This window comes from Petromyzon marinus, chromosome 27 (genome assembly GCF_048934315.1).
Source record: "Petromyzon marinus isolate PM22_M1 ecotype Great Lakes invasive population chromosome 27, UKy_Petmar_22M1.pri1.0, whole genome shotgun sequence".
NCBI lineage: Eukaryota > Metazoa > Chordata > Hyperoartia > Petromyzontiformes > Petromyzontidae > Petromyzon > Petromyzon marinus.
Genome location: NC_133693.1, coordinates 6411897 through 6438953, shown reverse-complemented (window position 1 = coordinate 6438953; position 27057 = coordinate 6411897). Strand labels below are relative to the sequence as shown.

Here is a 27057-nt window from a genome sequence, read left to right as displayed (position 1 = left end):
GATGTTCGTATTTGCGCCGTGTATATGTGTGTGTGTGTTTAGAGTATTTGTATGCCGACGCTACGAGCCAGGCGGCGACCAACGTTCGATTCCCGGTTACAGCCAACATCAGTGGCGAAGTGGCATGAGAACTTCTCTCGTTGGTAATCACAATCACCGCCAGTCATGGTCAATCCACTGCTGGATGAAGGCCTCGCCCAGGCCGGCGTCATCCCCGCACGCGAGTTGATTTCATTGCTCCATCTCCCCGGTGTGCGCAACCTCAACCTCTCCGAAGCGTTTAATTCCTTATTTGTTGAACATCCTTCGCACCGTACGTAGCCAACCGTGCTATCGAGCATTTAGCCATTGGTACAATCCCAATTACAGCACGTTTATCAACAGCCAGACTATTGCATCTGAAAACTGGGTAATTGTCTTGTTGTCCGGATTATAAAAGCGGCACGACATGAAAAGGTTGCGAGGTTCCAATCGTGCTTGGGAGTTGACTCAGCCCATCATTCCCCCGGGGCCGATAAAACGAGTACCTCTCTGTGTATAATAGACTCGCCCCCGCCATAGGATTGTGGAGTTAAATGTTCATTTTACTTTAACCTTTAATTAACCATTTTGAAAGTAAAAGTTGGCGGTGCGTCTAATAATTCGAATAATGCTACCTATACACTAACTTTTTTTATTTTACCAGCTAAGGCACACTGAGCTATGTAGCTCTTTTTCAGAAGCGACCTAGCCACAAATGATAGCTCAACGAAGTGGCTTATCGTGTGGAAATACCTGGCCACAAATGATAGCTCAACAAAGTGGCTTATCGTGTTGAAATACCTGGCCACAAATGATAGCTCAACAAAGTGGCTTATCGCGTGGAAATTTATAGCAGCCAAATGCTATAAACGCACGTTGATTATAAATGTGGAGGGAAAACCCGGAGGACCCGGAGAAAAATCCACGGGACCACGGAGAGAGAGACACGCAAACTCCAAATATTCAGACACTGAAGATCTAGTTCATAAACATCTTCTGGAAGATGGTTACCCATAGATGTGATCTTCTGCCGATTATTAACGCATCCCCCCCCGGCCAAAGTTACCCCAAAGTTTGGGCGCGTCTTTCGTTTTTGGATCTGTCTTGCATTTGGGATGTTGATAATAATTATTGCTGTCGCGCTATGCGAGCTATACAATACAAACGCGCGTTTACTCGCGGCTGCTTATCCGAGCTACGAAACATAATCGTTGGGGGACTCGCACCACGTGACCGCGGGTCCGCTAAGTGCACTGCGCATGCGCGAGTCCCCCTCTTTCCCCCCCGGGCGAAATGGCGGACGCAGAGTAAGTGTCTCTCCAGCTTCGTGCGATCCGCGTTAATCCTTACAAACCACGCGCCTGTTCGTCAAAGCAACTTGTCACAATTCTACAGAAGGGTTTCATTCATCGCCGTGGATAATTATTTACCGATTAATTTTGACCGTTTGTATTTTTTTGTTGTGATTTGAGGCGCGAGTGAATGGAGTTGCTGCATTGGGTGAGGCCTACACGATAGGAGGCTGGAGACGAGGCCTGTTAAAGCGTCGGGTCAATATAATGTAATTCATTTTATTTGTAATTGATTATTCGGTGGTTAATCTCGCGTTGTTGGTCTTGTGTTGTGGACTTGAGTTTTGAGCGTGAATAGGTCATAGCGAAAGCTCACCTGCTAGCTTGGGCCTGTGTAGCGCGAAGCCTTTTTCTAAACATGACCGCGTGTCACTTAGCGTGCGTTAAACTGTGGATACTTTTTGTTAATTTTTTCTTTCATTCGCCATTAACGGCGAGGCGTGTACTATGTTACGTTGCTAACGTGGGTTGTAGCGGTCGCGCGTTGGCTATAGCGATCTTAAATGTGAATCCGGCCACTCGAGTTTCCCGACCACGGTTTAACATCGGCGGGGCGAGTGATGCCTCAACCGGTCTTGGGTCTGGGTCCGCTTGCGGCAACCCGCACTGACCGGCGTGGTGAAGTATGACCGGCGTGGTGAAGTATGGTCAGTGAACGCCCATGGACCAGCAACTGCGGAGGAGGCTTTCGGCGGTGAATTGTGGCCAAGGGGCAGCGTCAACGTGCTGTTGTTTTATGGAATACTCTTTAACATTTTCGTTTTCACAATGGTGTGTTATGTAATGCGTTAAACTGAGAGTAAACAGTGCGTTTGGTAATTTTGAGTTGCTCGTTGTAAACGTATATACAGTACTTCGTGAAATTTGGCTTTTGAGCAGTGCAAAAGGATTGGTGTATTGTGTAGTCATAAGTGTACTGTGCAGTCGGCTTAAGGTGTCGAGTGTAATGTGCGGGGAAGGGTTTGGCTTACGTTCATGGTGAGTGTATAATGTAATGAGTGAGCGGTTCTTCTACAATTTAGTATGCAAATAACTCTTCGATAACGAGATACACGAATCTACCATTTGTTGATGACTGTAAAAATAGGCTTACGTTATATGGACTCGTAAGAAACTCTCTAAAATTACACCGAGTGGCACCACGTTGCGATGAGGAACCGCGGTCCCGAAACAGGAGGTTAGGTGACCAACACGTGGTGATAGGAAGGAATCTCGGTAGTAATAATGATGAGACTGCTGCGCGGTGCAATGATGACTGAACTTTTTTCCCCATCGGATCGAACGTGGCGATGCAAACTGCACTAAGCCAGTTACGTCTGATGTGCCGCACAGTTTTTAAATCCGTTAAAAATATATACAGCTCTTGTTGTCCACTGCGGGACGAAGAAGGCCTTCCCATGCTGTGTGTCAAGGGGGCTATTTGACCATACTTAATCGCGATGGTCAGTGTGGGTTGTGGCGAAAGGAGGGAGGAGAGAGACCCAGGACTGGTAGCGTCGCCTGGAATCCATGGCGCCACAGCTCCATCCAGTTTTGTTAGACCTCTGCTGAATATATCTGCTTAGATGATTGGCGTTTGAGAAGCACGTGGCAAACAAACATCTTAACCGTTTTAGCAGCGAGTCTGTAGACTTTGTCCTTTTGCTTGGTAAAGAATCTGGATGTGGCAAATTAATTGCGTGCATTAATCGTGTAATATTAAAATATATCCAGATAAGTTCATATTATTTTTCAAGTCAGTTGGGGAATTAAACCAATGCCACTGTATGACAGTTTTTCATATGGGAGGAATGTGGAGTACACAGTGAAAACATAATATGCATACAGTGGTATAACATCAAATGATCTGCATATAAAGCTTCAAGAATCCACTTAATTTCTCTACTGCCATCTCGTAGCTGATTGTTAATCAGATACTCGTGGTTCCCCAGCCTTTACATCCAAAGCTCAAGATCAAACACGTACCAACACGCTTAGCCAAGTCCTCCATCTCGAACGCATCCGTTAAACCTTGACACATCCACCTGTGTGTGCGTGTGCTTTTCCCTTTTTGTCTTTTAAGACAGAAGAAAGAGGAGGTGCCGGTGGAGAAGAAGAAGAAAAAAGATGTAAAGAAAGTGCCCCAGGTGCCCGAGTCTCTGCTCAAGAGGAGGAAGGCATTCCAGGCCATGCGCACCGTGCGGGCCAAGCAGCGAGTTCGTGATCGCTTGGTACGTTTCTACAACCGCGTGACTGCGCCAGTATAAGTGGCACCTCCAATTGGCACAGTTGGCTACTTTTGGTGCAAAAGAAGTTCTACATAACGTAGTGGTTTGCGCACTGCGCTCTAAACCAATCAAACCTGGATTCGGTTTCTGACCCCGGCTAACATTAGTTGGCCTCCCCTAAGCTGATTTGGTCTTTAATACATTTCTGGTACGGTGTGTTGTCTGACCAGGTAGATCAGTAGTGGAGCAAGTGGCTTGCGGCCAGAAGGTTGCGAGTTAAAATCCAGGTTGGGGTTTGACTTGGCCCAGCATTCCTCCAGGGTTGATAATGAGAACTACTTTGTTGGGTTGCCCTATGATTAAACTCATCTCCGCCATAGGATTGTTGAATTTCCACCGATGGCTCAGGGCTATAAACAGGAGATGAGTACCACTTCAATTATCATTTGAGCAAGAAACTATTTGAACTTTTTAAGGCAACTGATCCTTAAATGCGTACCTGGTATATGGTGTGTGGACATTGCTAATGTGGAGAATCGTTGCACGTGTACTGCTGACGCGTCTATAATGTAACCTGGCCATAATCTTATTGAGTTGTGGATCTGTTGATTTTATTACGCCATTGAATGGCGGTTGTGCGGTGCGATGATGACTGAACTTTTTTCCCCATCGGATCGACCGTGGCGATGCAAACTGCACTAAGCCAGTTACGTCTGACGTGCCGCACAGAGCTTAGAAAACTATATTTTGTAATGAAACTAAATTCCCGTGTGAGTTTCTATAAATGTGAGGTGGCCTTTAGCAAGTTTTTTAGTGGTATATATGCTATACGTCTAATTAAGACTTTCTAAACATCCCAATCAAATAGGCTGAAGCTACCTGGGATTGAGCCTGGATGTTGCGTGGATGGGTGACACCATACAGAAACATGTCATGGGGCTTTCTAGTAGCAGAGGACAGTGCAGCAAAATCCATTGTTGTACTGCACGCTCCAGCGTCCGCTTTCCTACGTTTATCAACTGGCTATGACTAGCGTGATGAAGTATGGTCAAAATAAACCCCCATGACCCACACAGCCTGTGGAGGCCACCATCCAGAAGTGGAATGACAAATTAACCTAATGACAAATTAACCTTGACCAAGATAGTCACGTTTAGATGCTGTTTACAGTAAATTGGAAAATTATCGGTCTAAAATAAATTTACGGTCAAATGGTGCGGTAAACTTGGCCAGAGACGATTGCTTCCCCTGAACTGGGTGTTATGTAGAACATCTACATCCCTTCATCAATCTACTGTTGCCATCTCAGCAATGGCTGATTGCCCATATTTCATCACGCTGACCATTGCGGATTGGTGAAATTGGTTGTTTATGTTGTTACAACTACCTTGCCGATTGAACACGATCTCCTTCCCCACCCGCCGCATGTTTTTTCTCCCGCGCGTCCTCGCACAGACCCGGTGGGTGACGCGCCGTCTGATCTACAAGCGTGCCGAGGCGTACGTCAAGGAGTACCACTCGAAGGAGCGCAGTGAGATTCGTCTGGCGAGGATGGCGCGCAAGGCTGGCAACTTCTACGTCCCTGCCGAGCCCAAGCTCGCGTTCGTCATCCGCATTCGCGGGTAACGCTCTCGCTGCTTGTCCCCCTCATAACCGTGGTCTTGAAAGCCACGAATGCTCATCGTGTGACCTCTTACGTAAGCCGCTCCTGCTGCCGTAGCAGCCTAAAAGGGTGAAGTCCGGTGAGGTACGGTGCTGTGAAGGTCTGTTAGGAACCCTGATAATGCTTGCTGGCGGGGAGGAGGGGGGGGAGGGAGTCTCTTGCACGAGTCGGGCAAACTGCAGAACGGGCAGAATTCGATACCTGTATCCTCAACGGCTGACTATCGGGCCGCAATCCTTTGTCTTAACAACTTGGACGGAAGAAGCTGCTCTCCGGGTCAGCGGCAAAGGCGTTTAGCGTTTTACTGCGCTCTGCGCCTCCCCTACCCAATGTGGGTAGTGGATTCTGGGTAACACTTAACATGAATTCAATACCTGTATCCTCATTGGACGTGGTTCCTTGTAAAAGTTTCAGTTTGGTGTTTTAACATCTTAACACCTGTTGCCAGAAAAAAGGGGAAAAACCTATTCTCATATTTTGGTATTGGCAAAGGAGGTCCCATGATGTCGATGCTCACGCTGAGCTCTCATTACTCTGATGGTGGCATTGTCTTTGCGCTGTGTGCCTTTTGGTGTTCTCTGTTCTAACACCGTTTGAGACGAGGCGCACTAAGAAAGCTTGTCTGGTGTGGACCAATCGGTTTCAAGGATAATGCATATATTATCAGAGTATTTTTTAGCATTGTGGTTAATGCCGACATGATTCCTTGTAAAAGGTTTCAGTTTAACAACTGTTATTTTCCAGAAAAAAGGGGGAAAACCCTGTTATTTAATATGAAATGGAGTAAAAACAAGATGTTTTATTTCAGAAATGTATTCCGTCCCCCCAGAATTACTGATTTACAAAAAAAAACCTAAGCTGCAATTATGTTGTCAAGTTACATTCACGCAAACTTTAGTGATTTTAATAGTTGAAATGAGGTCAGTTGGCAGAATGGAAATGCCAAGAAACCGAAATGAGGTAGTTCCAAAACTTTGGGGCGGCTACATTAAAAGTGTTTGATCCAAGTTGTGTGCTAAATCTGGAAACTATTACTAAACAATAATACATGCATGCGTCGCAGATTTGTAGGGTTGTCCAGTGGTCTTTGTGGTGAGATTGAATGGGAGTTTTACTTGTACGACTCATAGACTCGCATAGGACCTGGAGACTCAAGTATAGTCCCTGAGACTGATGGACATAGATCCAGGGGTTAATTTCAACCAGGTCTGTCCAATAAAAATGTAATCTCTCGTTTCAATGCGGGTTTGAGTTTGAGAACGCAAATTAGTTTCGAGAGAAAAATGAAATCCAAAAACAGGTATCTGGATTTGTAGCAGTTTGTGCTGACCATTGCACCACTACATTAAAATGTATGCACAATCTCACATTCCACATGGAAAAATAGGTGTGGAATACAGTTATGGAAAGTGCGATTTCTATTTCGATTTATTAGCCTAGCAAGTGTGAATAAAACCTGCAGCGGCTTGTGATGATGACCACAATTTCTTTCCCCATCTGATCGGAAATGCGGAGTAAGAAGCAACTTTTGCCAGTTCTTGTCTGAACTTGCCGCTGTCGAATGTAACCTGTCACTGAATGTAAGCCACGTCTATGCAGGGCAGCATTGCCTTGTGCAATTATTAGTGACTGCACCCACGTTTCTGCTAAAAGTGGACTGCAAATATCCAGTGATAGCTTTACAAGTGTGGGTCTGTTGGAAAGGTTGTGTTAACACATCTACACATTTAAGTTGTAAGGTGAAGATGATCCAGTAAATGGCTCTTGTCCAGATAAGGTTTTGGGCACTGAGTAAAAACAATTTACAAGGGGGGTAAAATGCAACGGAGTGTATGTAGTGGGCCAGCAGAGGGCAGTGCTACAAGGGACGTTTCTTCCCTACTATCACATTTATGTTGCATATCTTGGCCAATGTACTTTGACCAGTGTTGGGAGGTAATGCCCTTTATTTACCCATAGAAGAAGCCTCACTGTGTCTCATGACTTAATCTCAGAAGTGTTCTGCATTGGGGATGTTTGGCCAAAGTGAGAAAACCTATGTATAAAGGGGTGTCGTTATAACTGAAAGCTATCACAGATACTGGACATGTGTGAAATAAAGCTTCCATAGCTCAATGGATTATTTCAGTCTAAATAAAGATTTTGATTCTGAGAATGAAGAATCCATTGCTGTACTGGCACCTCCAATGAGCACGGTTGGCTACGTACGGTGCGAAAGAAGTTCATCTGGCCACTGCAGTCTCCTATCAAATCACTAACCAGGCTTAAACCTGCATTGCTTATGAGAGAGTTGATGTTGATCTGTCCCATTCTGGGTGATTTGGTGGCTCTGCCTATTCACGTGGCTCTCGTACAGACGAACGTTCATTGATTTTTGCATGCGCGTTTTTCTTTTGCCGTTTTCCCTGTGAAGTATCAACGGGGTGAGCCCCAAGGTGCGCAAGGTCCTGCAGCTCCTGAGGCTGCGGCAGATCTTCAACGGTGTGTTTGTGCGCATCAACAAGGCGTCCATCAACATGCTGCGCATCGCAGAACCCTACATCGCCTGGGGGTGAGTGGCAACCTCAAGTGACCGTTCCCACCCGGGGGGGTGGGGGGGGATGACCCCCTTAGCACCGTGGGTACTTGGCAGATCTCAAGGTTTGAGAAAATTAACGGTGCTAAAAGAAATGCCTGCACGTAGTTGTATTGAAATTCATAATTTAGACTTTTCTGAAGCTACCGGTTTACTGAAGGCCTCCCCATGCTATCAGGGATTATTTGACCATGCTTCATTAAGTGCACTGATTCGCGATTAGCCGTGGCCAGGAATCGAACTCTGGATCGCTGGGTTTGGAACTCAAAACGCCAACCATTGTGGTTCTGCTCCGAATAATAACGGCAGTGACAAGTATTTATCCAGGAAAGCCTCTTTCTCAAGACTCCTAAATAAGGGCCTTGCTACTTAAGAGACGTGTGGCCGATTCATCTTCAAGGCGTGTTATGCGTGTGGTGGATAACCAGAGTGGCCAATGGGATGTAATTATCTGCAGGGCCGAGCCTGGGTTGGAGAGTGATGAGCAATTTTCTTTCCCCATCTGATCGACGATGCGGATGACTCCACTTGTTAAGCCAGTGCGACTGACTCTGACCCAGGCCAAGCGCCTTATAGTTCATGTGTACAGATTCTTTTTTTTGTCAAAGCCACTGCTGGATAAGGGCTTCCCCATTGCCGTGTGGCTCATTTGATCATGCTTCACCACACTAGTCGGTACAGAATCGTGACGTGTGGAAAATGTGTGGGTGGGACAGAATGTATTCTGCAATAATATATTTTGCTGTACTGCCCTCTACTGGCCACCACCTTGTGTTTTAAACTTGAGTACAGTAAAACCTTGGGATTGCGAGCATAATTCGTTCCGGAAACGTGTTTGTAATCCAAAGCACTCGTAGATCAGTTGTGATCACGTGACGCTCGGCAGACAAACCGTATACGTACTACTCGTATTGCAAGACCTCGCTCGTTTTTCAAATTAATATTTATTTAAACATTTTGCTCGTCTTGCAAAACACTCGCAGACCAAGTTACTCGCAGTCCAAGGTTTTACTGTCTAGTCTTATTTTTTTCAGCCTGATGACGACCGCTTGTGTTGCGATCGTAACGTCGTAGTTTTTTGTTATTTTCTTTGAACCTATCTCTGTGACTTTACTGAAAGAACCAAATAATCTGGTGAATTTGTTAGTTTTTTACTAATTGATTTTCATTTAAATTGCGATCTAAATGTAGCAGATTTGTTTTTACTATTTAATTTTGAATTTGTGGCCCATCTGCCTGTATCTATCTGTCCCTGAATAATTAATATTATTTATTAAACAGCTTTGTAGCTTTCGGAGCAAAATATGTTTCATATTGGGTGATATTTCTTTTGGTTGTGGCATTTCTCCCAACTATTGGGCAGTCCTTGGCATAATTTGGCCAGTTTCCAATAAATGTAAGTCCCTCGTATCAACACAGTAGCTTGGTTCATATTGAATCATCTTTGAGAATGATTGTGCCACCCCCCCCATACCCCCCACCTCTTCCTTGCATAAATGCTTCACACCTAAATCGGAAAGCATTAAAATGAGACCTCTTGAACGTTGCGTGTGTCGCGTGTGCGTTTGCCGAGCAGCTACCCCAACCTGAAGACGGTGCGGGAACTCGTGTACAAGCGTGGCTTCGGCAAGATCAGGAAGCAGCGCATCCCCCTCACCGACAACTCGCTCATCGAGAAGAACCTCGGTTCGTGCGACGCAACCAACGACGGCTGCGCCCGTGTCCCCACACGCCATCGCTGAATGTTCACGGGAGGAGGGGGGGGGCGAGATCACAACGTCTTGTGAACCTCCCAATAGGAGTAATGCCACAGCACCAAGGTGCACATCACCAGTGGCCGCTGACATCGGGAATCTGTGCTGTGCCGAGCCCGGGTTGGAGAGTGATGAGCAATTTTCTTTCCCCATCTGATCGACGATGCGGATGACTCCACTTGTTAAGCCAGTGCGACTGACTCTGACCCAGGCTGCCAGGCACCTTTTCAAAAAGATGCAGCCCACAAACGCTGGATAATTTTGAGATGCATACTGGCGGCCTTACTTAGGCCATGCGTCCCAGTAATCCTATAATGGCGGCGTGTCTTTGAAACATTGTGACGGCCCACAGATATGTTTTAAGGGTCTTCCGTACCAGATTTATTGGAGCACTTTACAGTCTACTTTTGGTTTATTTGTATTATATTATCTCGCCACAGACGATCACTATGAATTTGATTCGCCTTTTTAATGTGCACTTAATCCACAAACTCGACAAAAGCCTGCTTTTTGGACTTTGATGGTTAGTGGGTTATTGATTTTTTTTAGCACACTCCCGGATTATCAGTTGCTGTTAATTTGTGTAGAAGAACACATTTAGTTGTGCTTGATATTCAACTGTGGGTACATTTCTAAATAATATTTTCTTCAAAGTGTGTGATAATCTGTGATTTGGAAATTGTGCACGTTTACATAGATGATCGGTGTATATTGATGTTCTATTCGAGATTAAAAAAATAATAATAGGAGGCCTTCATCCAACAGTGGACTGACAGCTGTATATTACTAAACACATTACGTGTGTGTTGCCTTTCCAGGGAAGACTGGCATCATATGCATCGAGGACCTCATCCATGAGATCTTCACGGTCGGCAAGAACTTCAAGTTGGCCAACAACTTCCTGTGGCCCTTCAAGCTGTCGTCCCCACGCGGCGGCATGCGCAAGAAGACGACGCACTACGTCGAGGGCGGCGACGCCGGCAACCGCGAGGACCAGATCAACCGCCTCGTGCGACAGATGAACTGAGTGTGAGCAGTGCTGGCTGGCTGGCCGCGGTGGTGGTAGCTTTCAGTGGTGATTCTGGCAGATTGTAGTGGTGGTGGTGGTGACAATTGTTGCGGCAACTGGTGGTGGTAGCGGTGGTGATGCCGATTGCGATGATAGTAGTAGTGCAGTGATGCTATGATGTGGCGTTGGCTGTTGCTATTGTGTGACAACGGGGGTTGAAGTAACTGGTGGAAGTAGTGGTGTTGATTGGTATTGGTGGGAGTAGTGAAAGTGATGCTGCTTGTAGTCTTGACACTGGTAGCAATGGTGGTTATGGCAGTAGTTGTGTGGGTTGGTAATTGTGGTGTGATAGGGGATGGTGATTACTTTTGGTGGTGGTGTTCGATAGTATTTGAAAAACTTCCAAGGCATAGATGTATAGAAATGTACGTTTGCCTGAGCTATTGTCTACTGGTTAAAGCTTAAGGTTCACTACAAAAACATGCCCGACCGTACAAATGTGAAATTTCCACCGCTGTCTCTTGAGCTGTAATCGATTATAGATGAGCCCTGAAATCCTTCGACTCCACATTAACAGTTGGCCAATGCACTGTGCGAGTGATCGCCGCACACACACACGTGTCTCTTTCGGAGAGCAGTGGTGCACACCCTCGGCTGATGTACGTGTTGCCAAATTGACCAGTGGTCGCCTCTTTGCTGCGTGGCTGGCGGATGATGACGTCACTTTTTTCCCCATCTGACCGACAGTGCAGATGTCTTTAAACTTTAAGCCAATAAAGACTGACGCCAGCCACATTTCCGAGCAAGCGAGCGTCGTTCCGTCATACAACTGATGCTGTTCAAGTGCCATGTTAGTCAAAAGTTGATGGAGAGAACGGCTCCGATGGATTTTACTCCAGGCATTCAATTATAAAGTTTTTTTATAATAAGTTCACTGGAAATGCATTGAGTTATAACCGTGTTGGCATTGGTCAATACCTATTTCTGCATGTTTTGCCCCATTTGGCCAACGGTCGTTGTGAAAGATGCAATGAATTAAACTCACGTGACAGACGAGATCAAGTTCAACTGAACAGAGAACCAGAAGGGAAACAAAAGACTGCAAACTAAATTGTGCAAACAGGCAAAATTGTATTCTTTAATAACCTAAAACATTACCCATTCATCGGCTCGTGGGGTGAATTGTTACTTGTATATGCGTGTAAATGTCTTGCCCCGTGACTTGATGAAATGTCACGATTCAGGGTCACGATTGAGTCGATCCCTTTGTGACGCCTGTTGAATTTCGCTCCCATCACTTGGAATATAACATTTGTGTATAATTAGCAAAATGCATAAATGGTTAATGTGCATTTCTCAACGTTGCACTATGCAATGCATTCATCATTGGTTCAGTTTATCAATTTATAATGTCACAGGACCCAAGATAAATTCTGGTTTGCGCACCGCCTTTGTGCTTCGTGAGTGTTGCTGATCCAATCTCTCTTGTCTCTTGCAGCATTACAAGTCAAGACCAACTTCCACCTGTCCTGCCCCAGTCTGCCCAGCTCAAAACAGATGCCAATAAACGTTGAAAAAAATTCGCTCACCTGCTCCTCGTGGGTCATTTTTACATGCGCCCGGTTTGCCTTTGAGCAATTTTAGATATTCTTCAGTGATGACGGCCATGAGTGAGAATCAAACCAGGGCCGGTGGGTTAGGAGAACGGTGCAATGACCACCACATGGCCACGACTCCACCCTTCTCACACTCGTATCCATGTCACTGACAGACTCGTGGTCTTGATCTCACCTGGTTAAACTTCACTGCACAGAAAAATGGAATTCTGCATAGTTCTGAGCATTTCTGGTAAGGAAGGGTCTGGCATGAGCAACGGACACCCTATGGTATTGATGATCCCTGTTATGTTGATAGTTGATCCAAAACTAAAGTTGGAAACTTAAAACATTTCATAATCCCTGCTTAAAATCATCGCACGACCTCCAACATCCGGCTACTGGCATAACCCACTGCATTCTTTGGCTTGTGTTGACCTTAAATATGAGTCCATGGAGATGAAGTGTAATGGTTTGAACAAAGCAATACAGCATGTGGACCCACTGCCAAAGATCCACATTTCCCTGGTTTTGCCAAAGGCCCATAGTAATTTAAATGTAAGCTGTAGGCCTCCATGTCAAACGGCAGTCTTGACAAGCACACGCAATTTTAAATATTGGCTTGCATAGCCTACAAAATGAGCAATGTCGCCATCTATGTCAACATCTTTTGCACAACCTTTAGGCCCGGCAGTGGAGTGGAAGTGCATACTCTTTGGTTCTACGTGACTTTACCGAATAGAACCAAAGAGTATGGATCCTTGCAGTCACGAAAGCTTCAAATCTAGAATGGAAGTGCATAATTTCAAGAGCAGTGAATCCGCACCTCTAGCACGGTTGGCTAGATATGGTGGAAAAGAAGTTCAACAATACTGTCTTAGCAAAACTGGACCGGTTTTGAGATCTCTGAAGCAGAGACTGGTTTGTGAATGCGAGTAGACTGCCAAATGTTAGCAAGGACCAGCTGCGAGTCGGGGATATGATTACTCCCATAGATGCATTAAAATATATTCTTGGGATGGCATGCATTTGATGGTGCTGGTAAGAATTTGTTAAGATTGGACACCTGTCAACCCATACGGGTTACCGGTATTCTTGAACATGGGAATTGAGTTTTCAGCCGTTTCAACACAGGCTTTCTAGGATGAACACTGAGATTTATAAGGGCACGGGCTGACCAATGAGAACTAAATTGGTCTAATAAAGTAGGTACTGATAAGGGGTTGACAGATATGTGATTGATTCAATAGCGGTGAGTAGATAATGTAATGGCAATTTAAAAAGTAAAAACTAGAAAAAAATACCCCATGGTCTGAAGTGCATTTTCAAATTCGTGTTTGCTATCTGTATGGCCTTGCGTGCTACCAAGATGGGTCGTTACCTGAGTCGTCACCTATTATATATTCATCTTACGTCTACAAGGTGTTATTGATGCATGTGTTCGGTAGGAATACTGATTAGTGCACAACTTTATCTGTGATGAATGCTGCACTTTCCGTCGACGGAGGCGCAGGGACAGACGTTCGATTACGTTGGAATCGATCTGCAGACGGCGGTCTTCTCGCACGGCCAGCCCTGTGTCGCCTTATCTCGATCCCGCAATCCCAACCAGGTGAAAGGCCGCATCGAACCGAACCCCCAGCAAGGCCATCAACTTAACGACGAGAGAGAATTCACACGAAATGTCCATTTCAATTACGTATTCCAGATGTAAAATGATATAAGCTTTTAATGAAGAAATACAATAATCTAATTAAATACAATTCAAAGATGTTTCATTTTAAAATTTCAAAACGGAGCATCGGGTGCTTGCGTGAATGCGTCGTTCGTGTGCAATTTTTATTTACTTTCCTGGCCGAATGCTGTAAATGGTTGTTCGGGGGAGCCGCAGGCGCCCCCCAAACAACCCCGAGTACTACTATACCCAAGAATCTTGATTTGAAGCTTTCTCGCCTGATGATGGATGCTTGTGTTGCGCCCGAAACGTGATTTATTTTATTTTACACCTACGTGATTTTACCGAAAGAACCAAAGAGTAAATATTACCCAAGAATGTCAGTATGTAACACGTGTGACGTCACTCCACGTCTACCAGCCGCCCCCATTAAATAATCATGGCGCAGGTGCCGTCTTCCAAATGGACCCCCCCGCCTCCATTCATAATAATTAGGGGCTGACGTCACTACATGGGGAGCCGAGGCGCCTCCTCCCCCCTCCTCGGCGTCAACTCACAACCCTCACTACAAAGTCAGAACCCTCACGTCACGCGATCTCTGTAACGCTGTTAAGGCATCGAAGTAATAAGTAATACTTAAAAAAAAACTTTTTTTTTAAACACGCTTTAATGAAATGTATCTTCCTCGTAATGGCAGAACTCCACGACTCCAGGAAGTGGCCCCGAAGCATGCTACAACGTAAGGGGACCATGGCCAATTACAGCCAACGTCAGTTTACCGTGGACAATTAGACCCAAGCCGAAACATAACATATAAAAAATGTTTACAAATATATATTTTTATGATAGAATATTATTGTCATCAGTATGACATAAGTAAAGTGAGGGAAACAGGTATTTGATCCCCTGCTGATTTTGTACGTTTGCCCACTGACAAAGAAATTATCAGTCTATAATTTTAATGGTAGGTTTATTTGAACATAGACAGAATAACAAAAAAATCCAGAAAAACGCATGTCAAAATGTTATAAATTGATTTGCATTTTAATGAGGGAAATAAGTATTTGACCCCTCTGCAAAACATGACTTAGTTCTTGGTGGCAAAACCCTTGTTGGCAATCACAGAGGTCAGACGTTTCTTGTAGTTGGCCACCAGGTTTGCACACATCTCAGGAGGGATTTTGTCCCACTCGTCTTTGCAGATCTTCTCCAAGTCATTAAGGTTTCGAGGCTGACGTTTGGCAACTCAAACCTTCAGCTCCCTCCACAGATTTTCTATGGGATTAAGGTCTGGAGACTGGCTAGGCCACTCCAGGACCTTAATGTGTTTCTTCTTGAGCCACTCCTTTGTTGCCTTGGCCGTGTGTTTTGGGTCATTGTCATGCTGGAATACCCGTCCACGACCCATTTTCAATGTCCTGGCTGAGGGAAGGAGGTTCTCACCCAAGATTTGACGGTACATGGCCCCGTCCATCGTTCCTTTGATGTGGTGAAGTTGTCCTGTCCCCTTAGCAGAGAAACACCCCCAAAGAATAATGTTTCCACCTCCATGTTTGACGGTGGGGATGGTGTTCTTGGGGTCATAGGCAGCATTCCTCCTCCAAACACAGCGAGTTGATGCCAAAGAGCTCCATTTTGGTCTCATCTGACCACAACACTTTCACCCAGTTGTCCTCTAATTAATTCAGATGTTCATTGGCAAACTTCAGACGGGCATGTATATGTGCTTTCTTGAGCAGGGGGACCTTGTGGGTGCTGCAGGATTTCAGTCCTTCAGGGTGTAGTGTGTTACCAATAGTTTTTTTTTGTGACTATGGTCTCAGCTGCCTTGAGATCATTGACAAGATCCTCCCGTGTAGTTTTGGGCTGATTCCTCACCGTTCTCATGATCATTGCAACTCCACGAGGTGAGATCTTGCATGGAGCCCCAGGCTGAGGGAGATTGACAGTTCTTTTGTGTTTCTTCCATTTGCGAATAATCGCACCAACTGTTGTCACCTTCTCACCAAGCTGCTTGGCAATGGTTTTGTAGCCCATTCCAGCCTTGTATAGGTCTACAATCTTGTCCCTAACATCCTTGGAGAGCTCTTTGGTCTTGGCCATGGTGGAGAGTTTGGAATCTGATTGATTGCTTCTGTGGACAGGTGTCTTTTATACAGGTAACAAGCTGAGATTAGGAGCACTCCCTTTAAGAGTGTGCTCCTAATCTCAGCTCGTACCTCTATAAAAGATACCTGGGAGCCAGAAATCTTTCTGATTGAGAGGGGGTCAAATACTTATTTCCCTCATTAAATGCAAATCAATTTATAACATTTTTGACATGCATTTTTCTGGATTTTTTAAGTTGTTATTCTGTCTCTCACTGTCCAAATAAACCTACCATTAAAATTATAGACTGATCATTTCTTTGTCAGTGGGCAAACGTACAGAATCAGCAGGGGATCAAATACTTTTTTTCCCTCACTGAATACCAAGTTTGCAGTCGATACCACATTGGGAAGTGGGTTAAAAATTGAGTTACAAGATTTGAGGATACAACAGACAGAATGACTTAATAAAAAGCTTATAATATAATAATAAAAAGGACGTCATGATGAACAAGGGATTATAACCTTCAAATGAAACAAGTCTGTATCACCGCGCCCTTACAAATTGCACACGAATCGATGCAATGAATATCACGTCGCGGTCTGCTTTTCGCTTGCAAGTTTCAGATTTACTGCAATACACCCGTCCTTGGATGGGAGAAAGGGCTCGTCGTTTATAAAATAAATTCAGGCCAATTATTCCGTTAGGTGAATGTAACGGATGGGACGCATAAAATACAAACAAGCGAGGCACAAAATAATCGATTATTTGTTTGAACGGTGACCTGAAAATCCGACGATTGATACGGCTTGCATATCAATCCGGGGTGGGAGTGGTGGCGCAGTGGTTAGCGCACTCCGCTGTGGGCATCTGCGATAAAGAGCTTTAGAGCTCATCGGATTCCTCCAGTACACATATTCTGAACCTGGCCAGCCCGAGTTCGATTCTCGTTCACGGCTAAAATAATTGGCGAGTGATATTAATACTATTTGGTTCTTTCGGTAAAGTCACGTATGTACAAAAAATAATCGATCACGACAATTCGATCGCAACAACAAGCGACCGTCTTCAGGTGAGAGAATCAGACTGCTGTGGACGAGGCATTATAAGCTTCAAATCAAGATTGAGTGATATTAATTCAAACCCTTCAACACGCACTGGCCAAACAACGCTCATGACCTATATGTCGTGGGGAGCTGGCCTTCATCCAGCGGTGGATTTACAATGGCCTGTACAGGTACATTTGTATACTGTACTGTACTCATTTCAAGGCTGAGTCAACCTAGAGTCTGCTATCACTCGCCACTTATTGTAGCCTTTGTCCGGTAATTGAGCTCAGGTCACCGGGTTTTCGAAGGGCAGTGTGCTAACCACTTTCCCACCGCTCACAAAAAATACTTTTGCTGAAGGGACACAACTTAAACTAATAATACAAGACGGTATGCAAACCAAGAGCAATTGCTGGAAGTGAAATTAAGAATATAAAACTTCACTTTAAAAAACAGTGATTACCCCAGGTGGGACTCGAACCCACAATCCCTGGCTTAGGAGGCCAGTGCCTTATCCATTAGGCCACTGGGGCTTCCCATGGACACAAAATCTCCTGCACCCATAGACAGAGACCTTAGACTTATGGGGCAAAAGCTGTTAGCGAGTAGCGCCTATAAAGGCCGGCATGGCACACGAGGGAGTGAGTGGTCAGCACCACGCCTTTGTCTCCCCAGTGCCAGTTGTCACTACACACCGCACCAGATACTCATTTAAGGCTGAGTGAACCTACGTAAGGCTCAGCACCAGTTCAAATATTGGCCAGTTGTTAACCGTTGATGAATCGGCATCATGATAGCAAACGACCATTAGCGTAAGCTGCGGAGAAAGAGAATTAACAGAAGAAATATTCGGGCTATGCGTCTACAAATCTGTTCACACACCCACCAACCTGCAATGCTATGATGACCAAGCCAGTAATGAGTGTAAAAATGTGCCATAGTCATCTTGATCAACCTTGATTAATCCACTGCTGGATGGATGTCTCCCAAGCCAGTAATGAGTGTAATGTGCCATAATCGTCATCAACCTTGATCACTCCACTGCTGGATGGAGACCTCCCTAAGCCAATAATGAGCGTAAAAATGTGCTAAAATCATTATCAACCTTGATCCACTGCTGGATGGATGTCTCCCAAGCCAGTAATGAGTGTGATGTGCCATAATCATCATCAGCCTTGATCAATTCACTGCTGGAGGATGCCACCCCAAGCCAGTGATGAGTGTAATGTTCCATAATCATCATCAGCCTTGATCAATTCACTGTCGGATGGAGGCCTCCCAAGCCAGTAATGAGTGTAATGTGCCATAATCATCATCAGCCTTGATCAATTCACTGCTGGAGGATGCCACCCCAAGCCAATAATGATTATAATGCGCCATAATCATCATCAGCCTTGATCAATTCACTGTCGGATTGAGGCCTCCCAGGCCAGTGATGAGTGTAAAAACGTGCCATAATCGCCATCGTCGTGACCAGCCTTGACCAATCCACTGCTGGACGGCTGCCTCGCCAAAGCCAGCGATGAGCGCAGTGGTGATTCAATCCGTGGCTCGGCCACGTGGTTTTTTTCCGCGTGACGTCCTTCCTCGCACGCGCTTCCTGCCTTCCGCGCTGGGGAAGGTCGCAAACGCAGCGCAGCGACCGCTTTTGTGTTCTCCCTCTCTGCCCAGGCCGTTTCAAAACCCCTCCCCCTCTCACCGACCCCCGAAGGCCCCGCGAGGAAAGAGCCACAAGCTCTGGGTCAATCGCAACGTTCAATTAGAGGGCATTATCACAGGGGGGTGGTGGCATTTGAGATGACCGCGGGCAGAGTGTTCGTGCGGCTGGCTGGGGTCTCGGGAGCTCTCGCAGTTTCGGCAGGCGCCTACAATGCCCACAGTGAGTTGTTGTTGTTGCGTGTTGGCTAAAGCGGCACCTAGGCTGGCACAGGCGCGGCTGTGACTGCCACCGCCACTGACTGTTCCTGGAGCCTTTGCTGGAGTGCCTCTGCGCTACGAAACCGGTCGGCGACCCGAGTACGATTCTCGCTCACGGCCACCCAACACACCGCGGTGGAGATTATCTGAACCGGTGCTGGGCCTCCCCCAGGTCGACTCAGCCTCAAATGAGTACCGGCTTTGTGTGTCAACAGTCTGTTAAGACTCACCCGGGGGGATCTCTGTATGAGTGCAGTAAGTGTGTGTGTCTGTCCGTCTGCGTGAAGCCCCAGTGGCCTAATGGATAAGGCACTGGCCTCCTAAGCCAGGGATTGTGGGTTCGAGTCCCACCTGGGGTAAATCACGGTGACGTTAAATATTTGTTTTATGTTTACCCAATTCGCAAAAGAATGGCTCGTCCACGAGTCGAACGCCCTGAACCACGGCTGGGATACCAACTCGGGAGTTGCTGAGTTGCTGCTGCTGTCTCTTTTGTCTCTCCATACGCAGCGTTCAAGTTGGGTCAAGCCGACGAAAATCAGCAACAGGTTGGTGCTACAGCGCCACCACCAGTGTCTGCATTATAGCCATGCACAGCCATGACGGTAAAGGATTATTTTAATCCGCAGGGTACAATAATAAAGGGCTGGGGCGGTCACATGGCACAGTCTTAGCATGCTCACCTCACCTTGTTGCAGAGGTTCGCGGTTCGAATCCGGTAGGTGGCCCTGGTTAACACGGCAGGGTGTGTCAACCGTAGACATGCAGCGTCTGTTTCGCAGTGGACGTCAACGATTCCAGCGGCGTCGTCCGCAAGAGTAGGCCATCGCCTGCCGACGTCGTTGACCAAGTTAGAAAAATTACGGTGCAAAAATCACTCGATTGAATGTACACGTAGCAATCATCGCCCCCCTACTGGCAAACTAATGTCGCCTTGCAGGCCAGGTGCTGGGTTACCTTGTAAGGCACAGGTGCAGTTGCCGCTTGGGTTGTGATCGAAACGTCGTAGTTTTTTTTGTTATTTTCTTGGAGCCTATCTATGTGACTTTACCGAAAGACTCAAAAAAAATTTGACATCTCTTACAAAGTACTCCACTGATCTGTCTTGCAAGCAGCCTATGACAGCATGTTATTCACCCGCGTCACCAAATTAAACTGAACCGAATTCCATTTAATTGCAGTTGACCCAAATGTGCCTTATAACTGGAAAGACTCTCTCTCTCAGTCAGTCTGGCTTCCAGAGTGTTACCGTTTTAATATTATTGTTTTATTACAGTATTATTATCAATGCAAATGCCCAGATATACTTTATAATTTGTGTTTTGTTATTGTCGTGGTCCGCAGACGTACGACACCGCGAATCGCTATCACTTCATCCACACGCTGGCTCTGCTGGGGGTCCCACACTGTCGGCGGCCCATCCTGGTGAGGGTGCCCCCCGCTGCCCCCCCCCCCGCCCCACCTGATCGCCCCCTTATTCAGGAGGGTTCCTGATGCTGCATTGAGTTTTTATTTTGAAACTAGCTTGTTTGCCCGGGTGTATATTGCAGTAAATCTGAAATATTCAATAGAAAAATTGTTGAGGTCATGATTATTAATGTGGGGGGGGGTTGCCCCATGTAGAGTGACGTCACCCGCTAATGGTTATTGGGGAGGGGTGCGGCATGTGGAGTGACGTCACCCGCTCATGATTATTAATGAGGGGGGGGCTCATGTGGAGTGACGTCACCCGCTCATGATTATTAATGGGGGGGGGGGGGGGTGGGCCTCATGTGGAGTGACGTCACCCGCTCATGATTATTAATGACAGGGGAGGACCCCACCTGTTCATGATTATTAATGAGGGGGGCGTCATGTGGAGTGACGTCACCCGTTCATGATTATTAATGAGGGGGGGGGGGCTCATGTGGAGTGACGTCACCCGTTCATGATTATTAATGAGGGGGGCGTCATGTGGAGTGACGTCACCCGTTCATGATTATTAATGAGGGGGGCTGGTCGACGTGGAGTGAAGTCACGCTCGTTACACACGGACATTCTTGGCTCATTATATTCGTAATGTGTTCAGCCGATTAATGGCGACGAGTTGCGTTTATCATACAACGTGGGGGAGGAAACGGGAGGGCCCCGAGAAAAGCCCACGCCTTGCGCGATGGGGCAACGCTCGATCCCCCGTACAGACGGAAAGAGATGGCGATCAGTCCGCTTGCCGTACCGCCTCCTTCTGGTGAGCCAGGGGTGTGGTACCTCCTCGACGCCCACGGGATGGGAGCTTCACAACATTTTCTGCCTGCCCTAGGTCGACCCAACCTCAAATGAGTTTTTGGTGCGGTGCGTAAACACCACCACTTGGGAGACAAAGGCGGTCGGGCGTTACTGCTGGCCGCCCACGCTCTTCGTGTGCTGTGCCAGCCTTTGCAGATGCCTGCAAAGAGCACTTGCCCCGGCAATTTTTATAAACCAAAAAGAAAACGAAAACTTTTAATATTTACCGGGTAAGGCCTGCTGAGAGCTATATAGCTCTTTTCCAGAATAGACCTGGCCACAAAGGATAGCTCAACAAAGTGACTTATCACGTGGAAATGTATAACAGCCAAACACTATAAACACACGTTTCTAAACGTGGTGGGAAAAACCCAAGAACCTGGAGAAAAATCCACGCGACCATGGTGAGAGGGAGAGACACGCAAACACACAGCAGTTGCAGTCAGGGTCTGGATCAAACCCACGACCTCTTGTATACCAGGCGAGGTATTTAACATCTCACCACCGTGGCTCCACATTGAGAGCCACGGTTGCATATTTGCAAAGACGCCGTTCCAGGAGCAGCAGCCACACGGTGGATGTTTCAAACGCCACCAAACGAACGATCAAAGTGGGACAATGACGTTAGCTACGGTTGCGGTGCATGACTCGAGATTGGTGGCCGGTTGTTAATTGGTGGCCCTTGTTCGCAGGCCGGCTCGCTGCTCACGGCCGGCACGGTGCTCTTCTGCGGCAGCTGCTACGCGCACGCGCTGGAGCTGGCCGACGGGCGCGTGCGCTCCATCACGCCGTTCGGCGGCATGTGCCTCATCGCCGGCTGGCTCGCTTTGGCTCTCTGAGACCCCCCCAACACCATCCCGGCTGCTGTAGGGGGTTGGGGGGAGCAGCAGGGGGTGGTGATCGGTGGGGCGGCGGGGGGGGGGAGATACGGCTTGTTGGTCGCGGTTCGACGTGACGATGTCACTGGATTATGACGCTTCGGAGAGAGGGCGACGCGCCCCAAACTTGTGCCCGCTGTGGACTCGGCTGTACGAATCTGGCACGCACGCACCGACCAAACAATGCCGCTTACCCCAAGTGCTTCAGAATATGCATAGAATGTAAAGTATAAAGGTGCAGCCCTGCAATTACTTGCTCACGTCAATGCCGGCGGAAGGGACTCCGAGAGGGAGCTGTAGAGAGCCCCTCTGGAAGGTATTTGGCCTACTTTTCCACGCCAGCCAGACATCTTCGAAGAAGTACGTGTGCCCACATTTAAAGCAAACAATTTTTTACATAAACTAAACTAAACTTTTTATTTTACCTGGTGAGGCCCACTGAGCTATAAAGCTCTTTTTCACGAGCGACCTGGCCACAAATTTTAGCTCAACAAAGTGGCTTATCACGTGAAACATGTATAGCAGCCAAATACTCTAAAGGCTTGTTTCTAAATGTGGAGATAAAAACCAGAGGACCCGGAGAAAAATCCATTCAACCACGGGGAGAACACGCAAACTGCAAATATACAGCAGGCGTCAGGTTCGGGATCGAACCCACAACCTCCTGTATACCAGGCAAGGTAGTTAACATCTCTCCACTGTATCTCCCATGATCATCGTTGCACACACATCTATACATTTATACTGTTGTGGGGACAGAGGGGGTTGAGATTGAAGAAACATTTGCCATTGTTTCAATAACGCCAAGCCTTGATTTCTAAATGGCTCGATGCACCAACCACTGCACCACCACTCCCCCCAGCTATAACATCTCAATCGGCTCGAGCCTCCCGTAATTCACGTGACTTATGTTGAACTCCCTCCCACTCTGAATCCCTTCCCTCTCTCCCCGCCCAACTTTGAAAACACACTTTCCTCTGTGCAGCAGAAGCAGCATCGAGGCCCTGATGCAGCCTCTCCCACCTCTCCCCCCTCCCATCTCTCCTGACCCCCTAGCCACCCGTTTCTCCATTCTTCTTCCATCATTTTCGTCTAAATTCCCATTCCTTATCTCCCCTCGGCGTGTGCCACGGGTAAATAAATAGGCGCTAGCTTTTAGAATGTGGAAGTTGATGGATTTTTTGTTGTTGAATGAAATCCTATAGGGCTGAACGTGTTTGAAAAATGTTGCTTATTGAAATGTTTGCTCGTTGCTACGACCTGTTCTGCAAGGTACCGACGACTGTTTAATGTGTGACATGTGGTGCGCGTGTATGTGTGGGAGCGTTCGTGCAGTGGTTAGCGCGCTGCGCTATGAACATGGCGAACCGAGTTCCCGTGACGATTGTCTGAACTGGTCGTGGGCCTGGGCCTCCCCTAGGTCGACTCAGACTTAAATTAGTACCTGGCGCTGCTAATAAACTTCCAGCACTGTGGAGACAAAATGCTTCCCGTTGTGCACAGTGCCGGCCTTAAGAGGTGCTCGCTAACAGCACCGAACAGTCTTATGAATCTTGACTGATGATGATGATTATGTAATGACCCAGCGTACACAAGAAGCGATTACTCGCGATTCGTATCTGTCGTGCGAGATCGGTTCTCGTGATCTCTGCAGCCACTGGAGGCGCTGATGCGACCACAATGGCAATACGGTCGGGTAGAGAATTGGTTCTTGATTGGAATCGCCTGGTAAACTACAGTCCTCGCACTCCACTCGCAGGACCCGAGATCCCTTGGTGGAATTGTACATTCCCATTCACCCAATAAATACTTGCCGAACGATTATAAAGCCTCGACGTGCGTTGTATTTGCGTTTAAACATTAAGGGGTGTAACGAGCTTGCATCAATTGATCGAGAAAATGACATTGCACCAAATATATACTGTCAGAATCAGAATATTTATATTTTGTAGCTCATCGGATTACCCCAGTATCAATACATATTCAGATTATTTTTTTTACTCAGATTCCAAATGAAAAACCCCGAGCTTATATTTCTCAAGTCAGGAAAAACTGTGCGATGAAATTCAACGCATGCAGCCATACATGCTGTGAAGAAGGACCATTGCCTAGAACGTCGTCGCCTATTTTTTATATTTGTTTAATTCTTAAAGCCACACACCACATACACACACCATACACACCACACACTACACCTACACCACACACACCATACACACCACAAACAACCACACACACTACACACACCACATACACACCATACACACCACACACACCATACACACAACACACACCATACACACTACATACACACCACACACACCACATACACACACACACACCATACACATCACACACTACACCTACACCACACACACCATACACACCACACACACTACACCTACACCACACACACCATACACACCACAAACAACCACACAAACCACACACACCACACACACACCATACACACCAGACACACCACACACACCATACACACCACACACACACCATACACACCACACCCAAACACACCACATACACCACACACACCATACACACCACACACACTATACACACCACACACACACCATACACACCACACCATACACACCACACACTCCACACACACTACACACACCATACACACCACACCCAAACACACCACATACACCACACACACACCAAACACACCACACCCAAACACACCACATACACCACGCACACCACACACACCAAACACACATACCACACCCAAACACACCACACACACATCACACATACCATACCTACACACCACGCCTACACAGCACACACCACCCACAAACACAACAACAACAACCGCCATTCGCCACTAAGTGGCGATGACGTCACCACGACGCTTGTGCCAGTCTATGTGCACCCCGAGGCCACGTGAAGTGTCGAACGCCCGCTGGCAGGAGGTCACAGTGCAGACCCAGGTGCCACGGGTCGACTGACTGAGATGACTGGCTGATGCACCACCTGTGCCCCCTACTGTGCCAACCTGCTGTGCTTTAGCCACCCGGCGCTCCGCTCGTTGTTGTGAGCGTCCCTCCTCCGCCCTCCGTTGTTGTTGGAGGGCGACTACCTCCAACTGCCCAGTAGCGTCCTTCACGAGCCTCCTCCACAGAGGCCGATCTTGACACCGCTGGTACCAGTCATCGGCAAGTCCACTCAGCTCCACGTCCTCCTGTACCACATCACTCCATCTCTTCTCTAGCCCGTGCCGCGCCCGCTTAGCCCCCTCAATCTGGCTGAACAAAAGCTGTTTCGGCATGCGGTGGCTGGGCATGCGGGCAACATGACCCAGCCATCGCAGCCTTCCCCGCCGGAGGAGCTCACCGATGGGACCTTGCCCAGATCTTTCAAGGATTTGTGAGCTCCTCACACAATCCAGTCTGGTTAAACCCAGGATGGATCGTAGGCAGGCCAGCCTAAATGTTTCTAACCGGCGAAGATGTTCCATTAGGGGGGTCCACGTTTCGCAAGCGTAGAGAAGGGAGGGAATGACCGTGGCCGAGAAGACCTGAAGCTTAGTGCGGAGCGACAGACCAGGTAGCTTCCACACAGCGTTACGCAACCGATGAAAAGATATTGCCGCTCGACTGATTCGGTATGAGACCTCTGCTGTTAAACTGGAGCCAGTCATAAGCACACTGCCCAGGTATGGGAAACTCTCCACTCTCTCCACAACTGCCCCATCACCGATTGGGAGTTGTGGGGGTGGAGTGTCCGATGGTACAAAATACCCAGGCAGGTGCTTAGTTTTGGTGGGGCTGATGGTAAGGCCCCACCTCTTAGTGGCACGCTCCAGTCTCAGCAGCAGCGTCTCCAACTCCTCCTCTGAATGAGCAGCTATTACCAAATCATCAGCATACATAACGTGGTTGAGCAATAGGGAGCCATCCCTTGACCGCACCCGGGCATCGATCAGCCTCCCATTATATCTGTACCATATGGAGATTCCCCCAGTACAGCTATTGAAGGCTTCACAAACTACGTGGTCAAAATAGATGTTAAATAATGTGGGAGCCAGAGGACATCCCTGTCGCACCCCAAGGTGTACAGGGAATGGCTCTAACTCCCGCCCACGTAGTTTTACCCGGGCCCGCTCACCATCATGAAGGTCCTTAATGATCGTGAGCAGAGGGTCAGGTACTCCAAAAGCACGAAGAACAACCCAGAGCCCAGGCCCACTGATGGTATCATAGGCCTTGACCAGGTCAAAAAAGCAGAGATGTAGGTCTTGTTGGAATTCCCTACACCTCTGCTGTAGAAGACGGACAGAAAATATGGCATCTGTGCAGGACCGCCCTTTCCTGAAACCGCATTGGGGCTCCGCAAGCCTCTCCTCAGCGTGCCTGGCAAGGTGATATTCCTCAGCGTGCCTGGCAAGGTGATATTGAATAATCCTTGCCAGGACCTTTCCCAGCACACTGAGGAGTGAGATTCCCCTGTAGTTGTTACAGTCTGTGCGGTCCCCCTTTTTAACCCGTCCAGTGGTCCAGACTGTTGTTATGATGTCATATAGGGCAGTCTGTGCACAAACGCCGCCCTCCCTCAGCATTTCGCTTGGGAGATCATCTCTGTCCGCTGCCTTTCCTGGTCTCAGACTCCGGATCGCCTTCAGTACTTCCTCAACAGATGGCACCTCAGCCAGCCACTCACAGGAGGTGACTTCTTCCAATATTTGAGGCACCGCAGCCTCAGCAGGGTCATCCTCACTTTGTGCCACGATGTTTTCCTGGCTGAGGGATTTTCCCTCCCCCAGGACCTCACAGAAATGCTCAGCAAATCTGCAAACCTGTTCCTGGGGGTCGGAGATTGGGTCACCGTTTTTTCCCCTAATAATGGTAATAGGTGTGGTGCTGCAGATTACTTTTTTGATGGAGTTAAATAGAGATTTGTGATCACGGGCCACTGAGGCAGACTCCATCTCCTCAACAACCCGCGACCACCACCCATCCTTACAGCGCCTCACGGCTCTC

The 27057-nt window shown here is 47.4% G+C and overlaps 2 protein-coding genes and 8 non-coding genes across 10 annotated transcripts; 9 read left to right on the top strand and 1 right to left on the bottom strand.

Annotated features, from left to right (window-relative positions):
- The first annotated feature begins 1209 nt into the window (after nt 1-1209).
- RPL7 (ribosomal protein L7) lies at nt 1210-12164 on the top strand. Its single transcript, XM_032961667.2, has 7 exons — nt 1210-1328; nt 3436-3583; nt 5036-5202; nt 7657-7794; nt 9395-9504; nt 10391-10601; nt 12080-12164. The coding sequence occupies exons 1-6, from the start codon at nt 1315-1317 to the stop codon at nt 10597-10599; spliced, it is 786 nt and encodes a 261-aa protein (XP_032817558.2). The 5' UTR covers nt 1210-1314; the 3' UTR covers nt 10600-10601; nt 12080-12164.
- LOC116946719 (small nucleolar SNORD12/SNORD106) lies at nt 2613-2702 on the top strand. Its single transcript, XR_004403599.1, has one exon. It is a non-coding gene; the product is annotated as a small nucleolar SNORD12/SNORD106 (small nucleolar RNA).
- Nucleotides 4217-4306, top strand: LOC116946718 (small nucleolar SNORD12/SNORD106). Its single transcript, XR_004403598.2, has one exon. It is a non-coding gene; the product is annotated as a small nucleolar SNORD12/SNORD106 (small nucleolar RNA).
- On the top strand, nt 6705-6798 carry LOC116946722 (small nucleolar SNORD12/SNORD106). The gene has a single exon (XR_004403602.1). It is a non-coding gene; the product is annotated as a small nucleolar SNORD12/SNORD106 (small nucleolar RNA).
- Nucleotides 8286-8376, top strand: LOC116946720 (small nucleolar SNORD12/SNORD106). Its single transcript, XR_004403600.1, has one exon. It is a non-coding gene; the product is annotated as a small nucleolar SNORD12/SNORD106 (small nucleolar RNA).
- LOC116946721 (small nucleolar SNORD12/SNORD106) lies at nt 9691-9781 on the top strand. Its single transcript, XR_004403601.1, has one exon. It is a non-coding gene; the product is annotated as a small nucleolar SNORD12/SNORD106 (small nucleolar RNA).
- Nucleotides 11283-11374, top strand: LOC116946717 (small nucleolar SNORD12/SNORD106). The gene has a single exon (XR_004403597.1). It is a non-coding gene; the product is annotated as a small nucleolar SNORD12/SNORD106 (small nucleolar RNA).
- A 5284-nt stretch (nt 12165-17448) lies between the features above and the next one.
- On the bottom strand, nt 17449-17521 carry TRNAR-CCU (transfer RNA arginine (anticodon CCU)). Its single transcript has one exon. It is a non-coding gene; the product is annotated as a tRNA-Arg (tRNA).
- An 842-nt stretch (nt 17522-18363) lies between these two features.
- On the top strand, nt 18364-23876 carry LOC116946605 (transmembrane protein 256 homolog). The gene is made up of 4 exons (XM_032961668.2): nt 18364-18867; nt 19416-19453; nt 20250-20330; nt 21863-23876. The coding sequence occupies exons 1-4, from the start codon at nt 18786-18788 to the stop codon at nt 22007-22009; spliced, it is 348 nt and encodes a 115-aa protein (XP_032817559.1). The 5' UTR covers nt 18364-18785; the 3' UTR covers nt 22010-23876.
- On the top strand, nt 19192-19264 carry TRNAR-CCU (transfer RNA arginine (anticodon CCU)). The gene has a single exon. It is a non-coding gene; the product is annotated as a tRNA-Arg (tRNA).
- Nucleotides 23877-27057: the final 3181 nt, after the last annotated feature.

Coding starts and splice junctions, on each gene's coding strand:
- LOC116946605 (XM_032961668.2), top strand. CDS start 18,786: ATGACCGCGGGCAGAGTGTTCGTGCGGCTGGCTGGGGTCTCGGGAGCT. Junction 18,868..19,415: donor AGGCGCCTACAATGCCCACA/GTGAGTTGTTGT, acceptor CTCCATACGCAG/CGTTCAAGTTGGGTCAAGCC. Junction 20,331..21,862: donor ACTGTCGGCGGCCCATCCTG/GTGAGGGTGCCC, acceptor CCTTGTTCGCAG/GCCGGCTCGCTGCTCACGGC.
- RPL7 (XM_032961667.2), top strand. Junction 5,203..7,656: donor TTCGTCATCCGCATTCGCGG/GTAACGCTCTCG, acceptor TTCCCTGTGAAG/TATCAACGGGGTGAGCCCCA. Junction 7,795..9,394: donor GAACCCTACATCGCCTGGGG/GTGAGTGGCAAC, acceptor TTTGCCGAGCAG/CTACCCCAACCTGAAGACGG.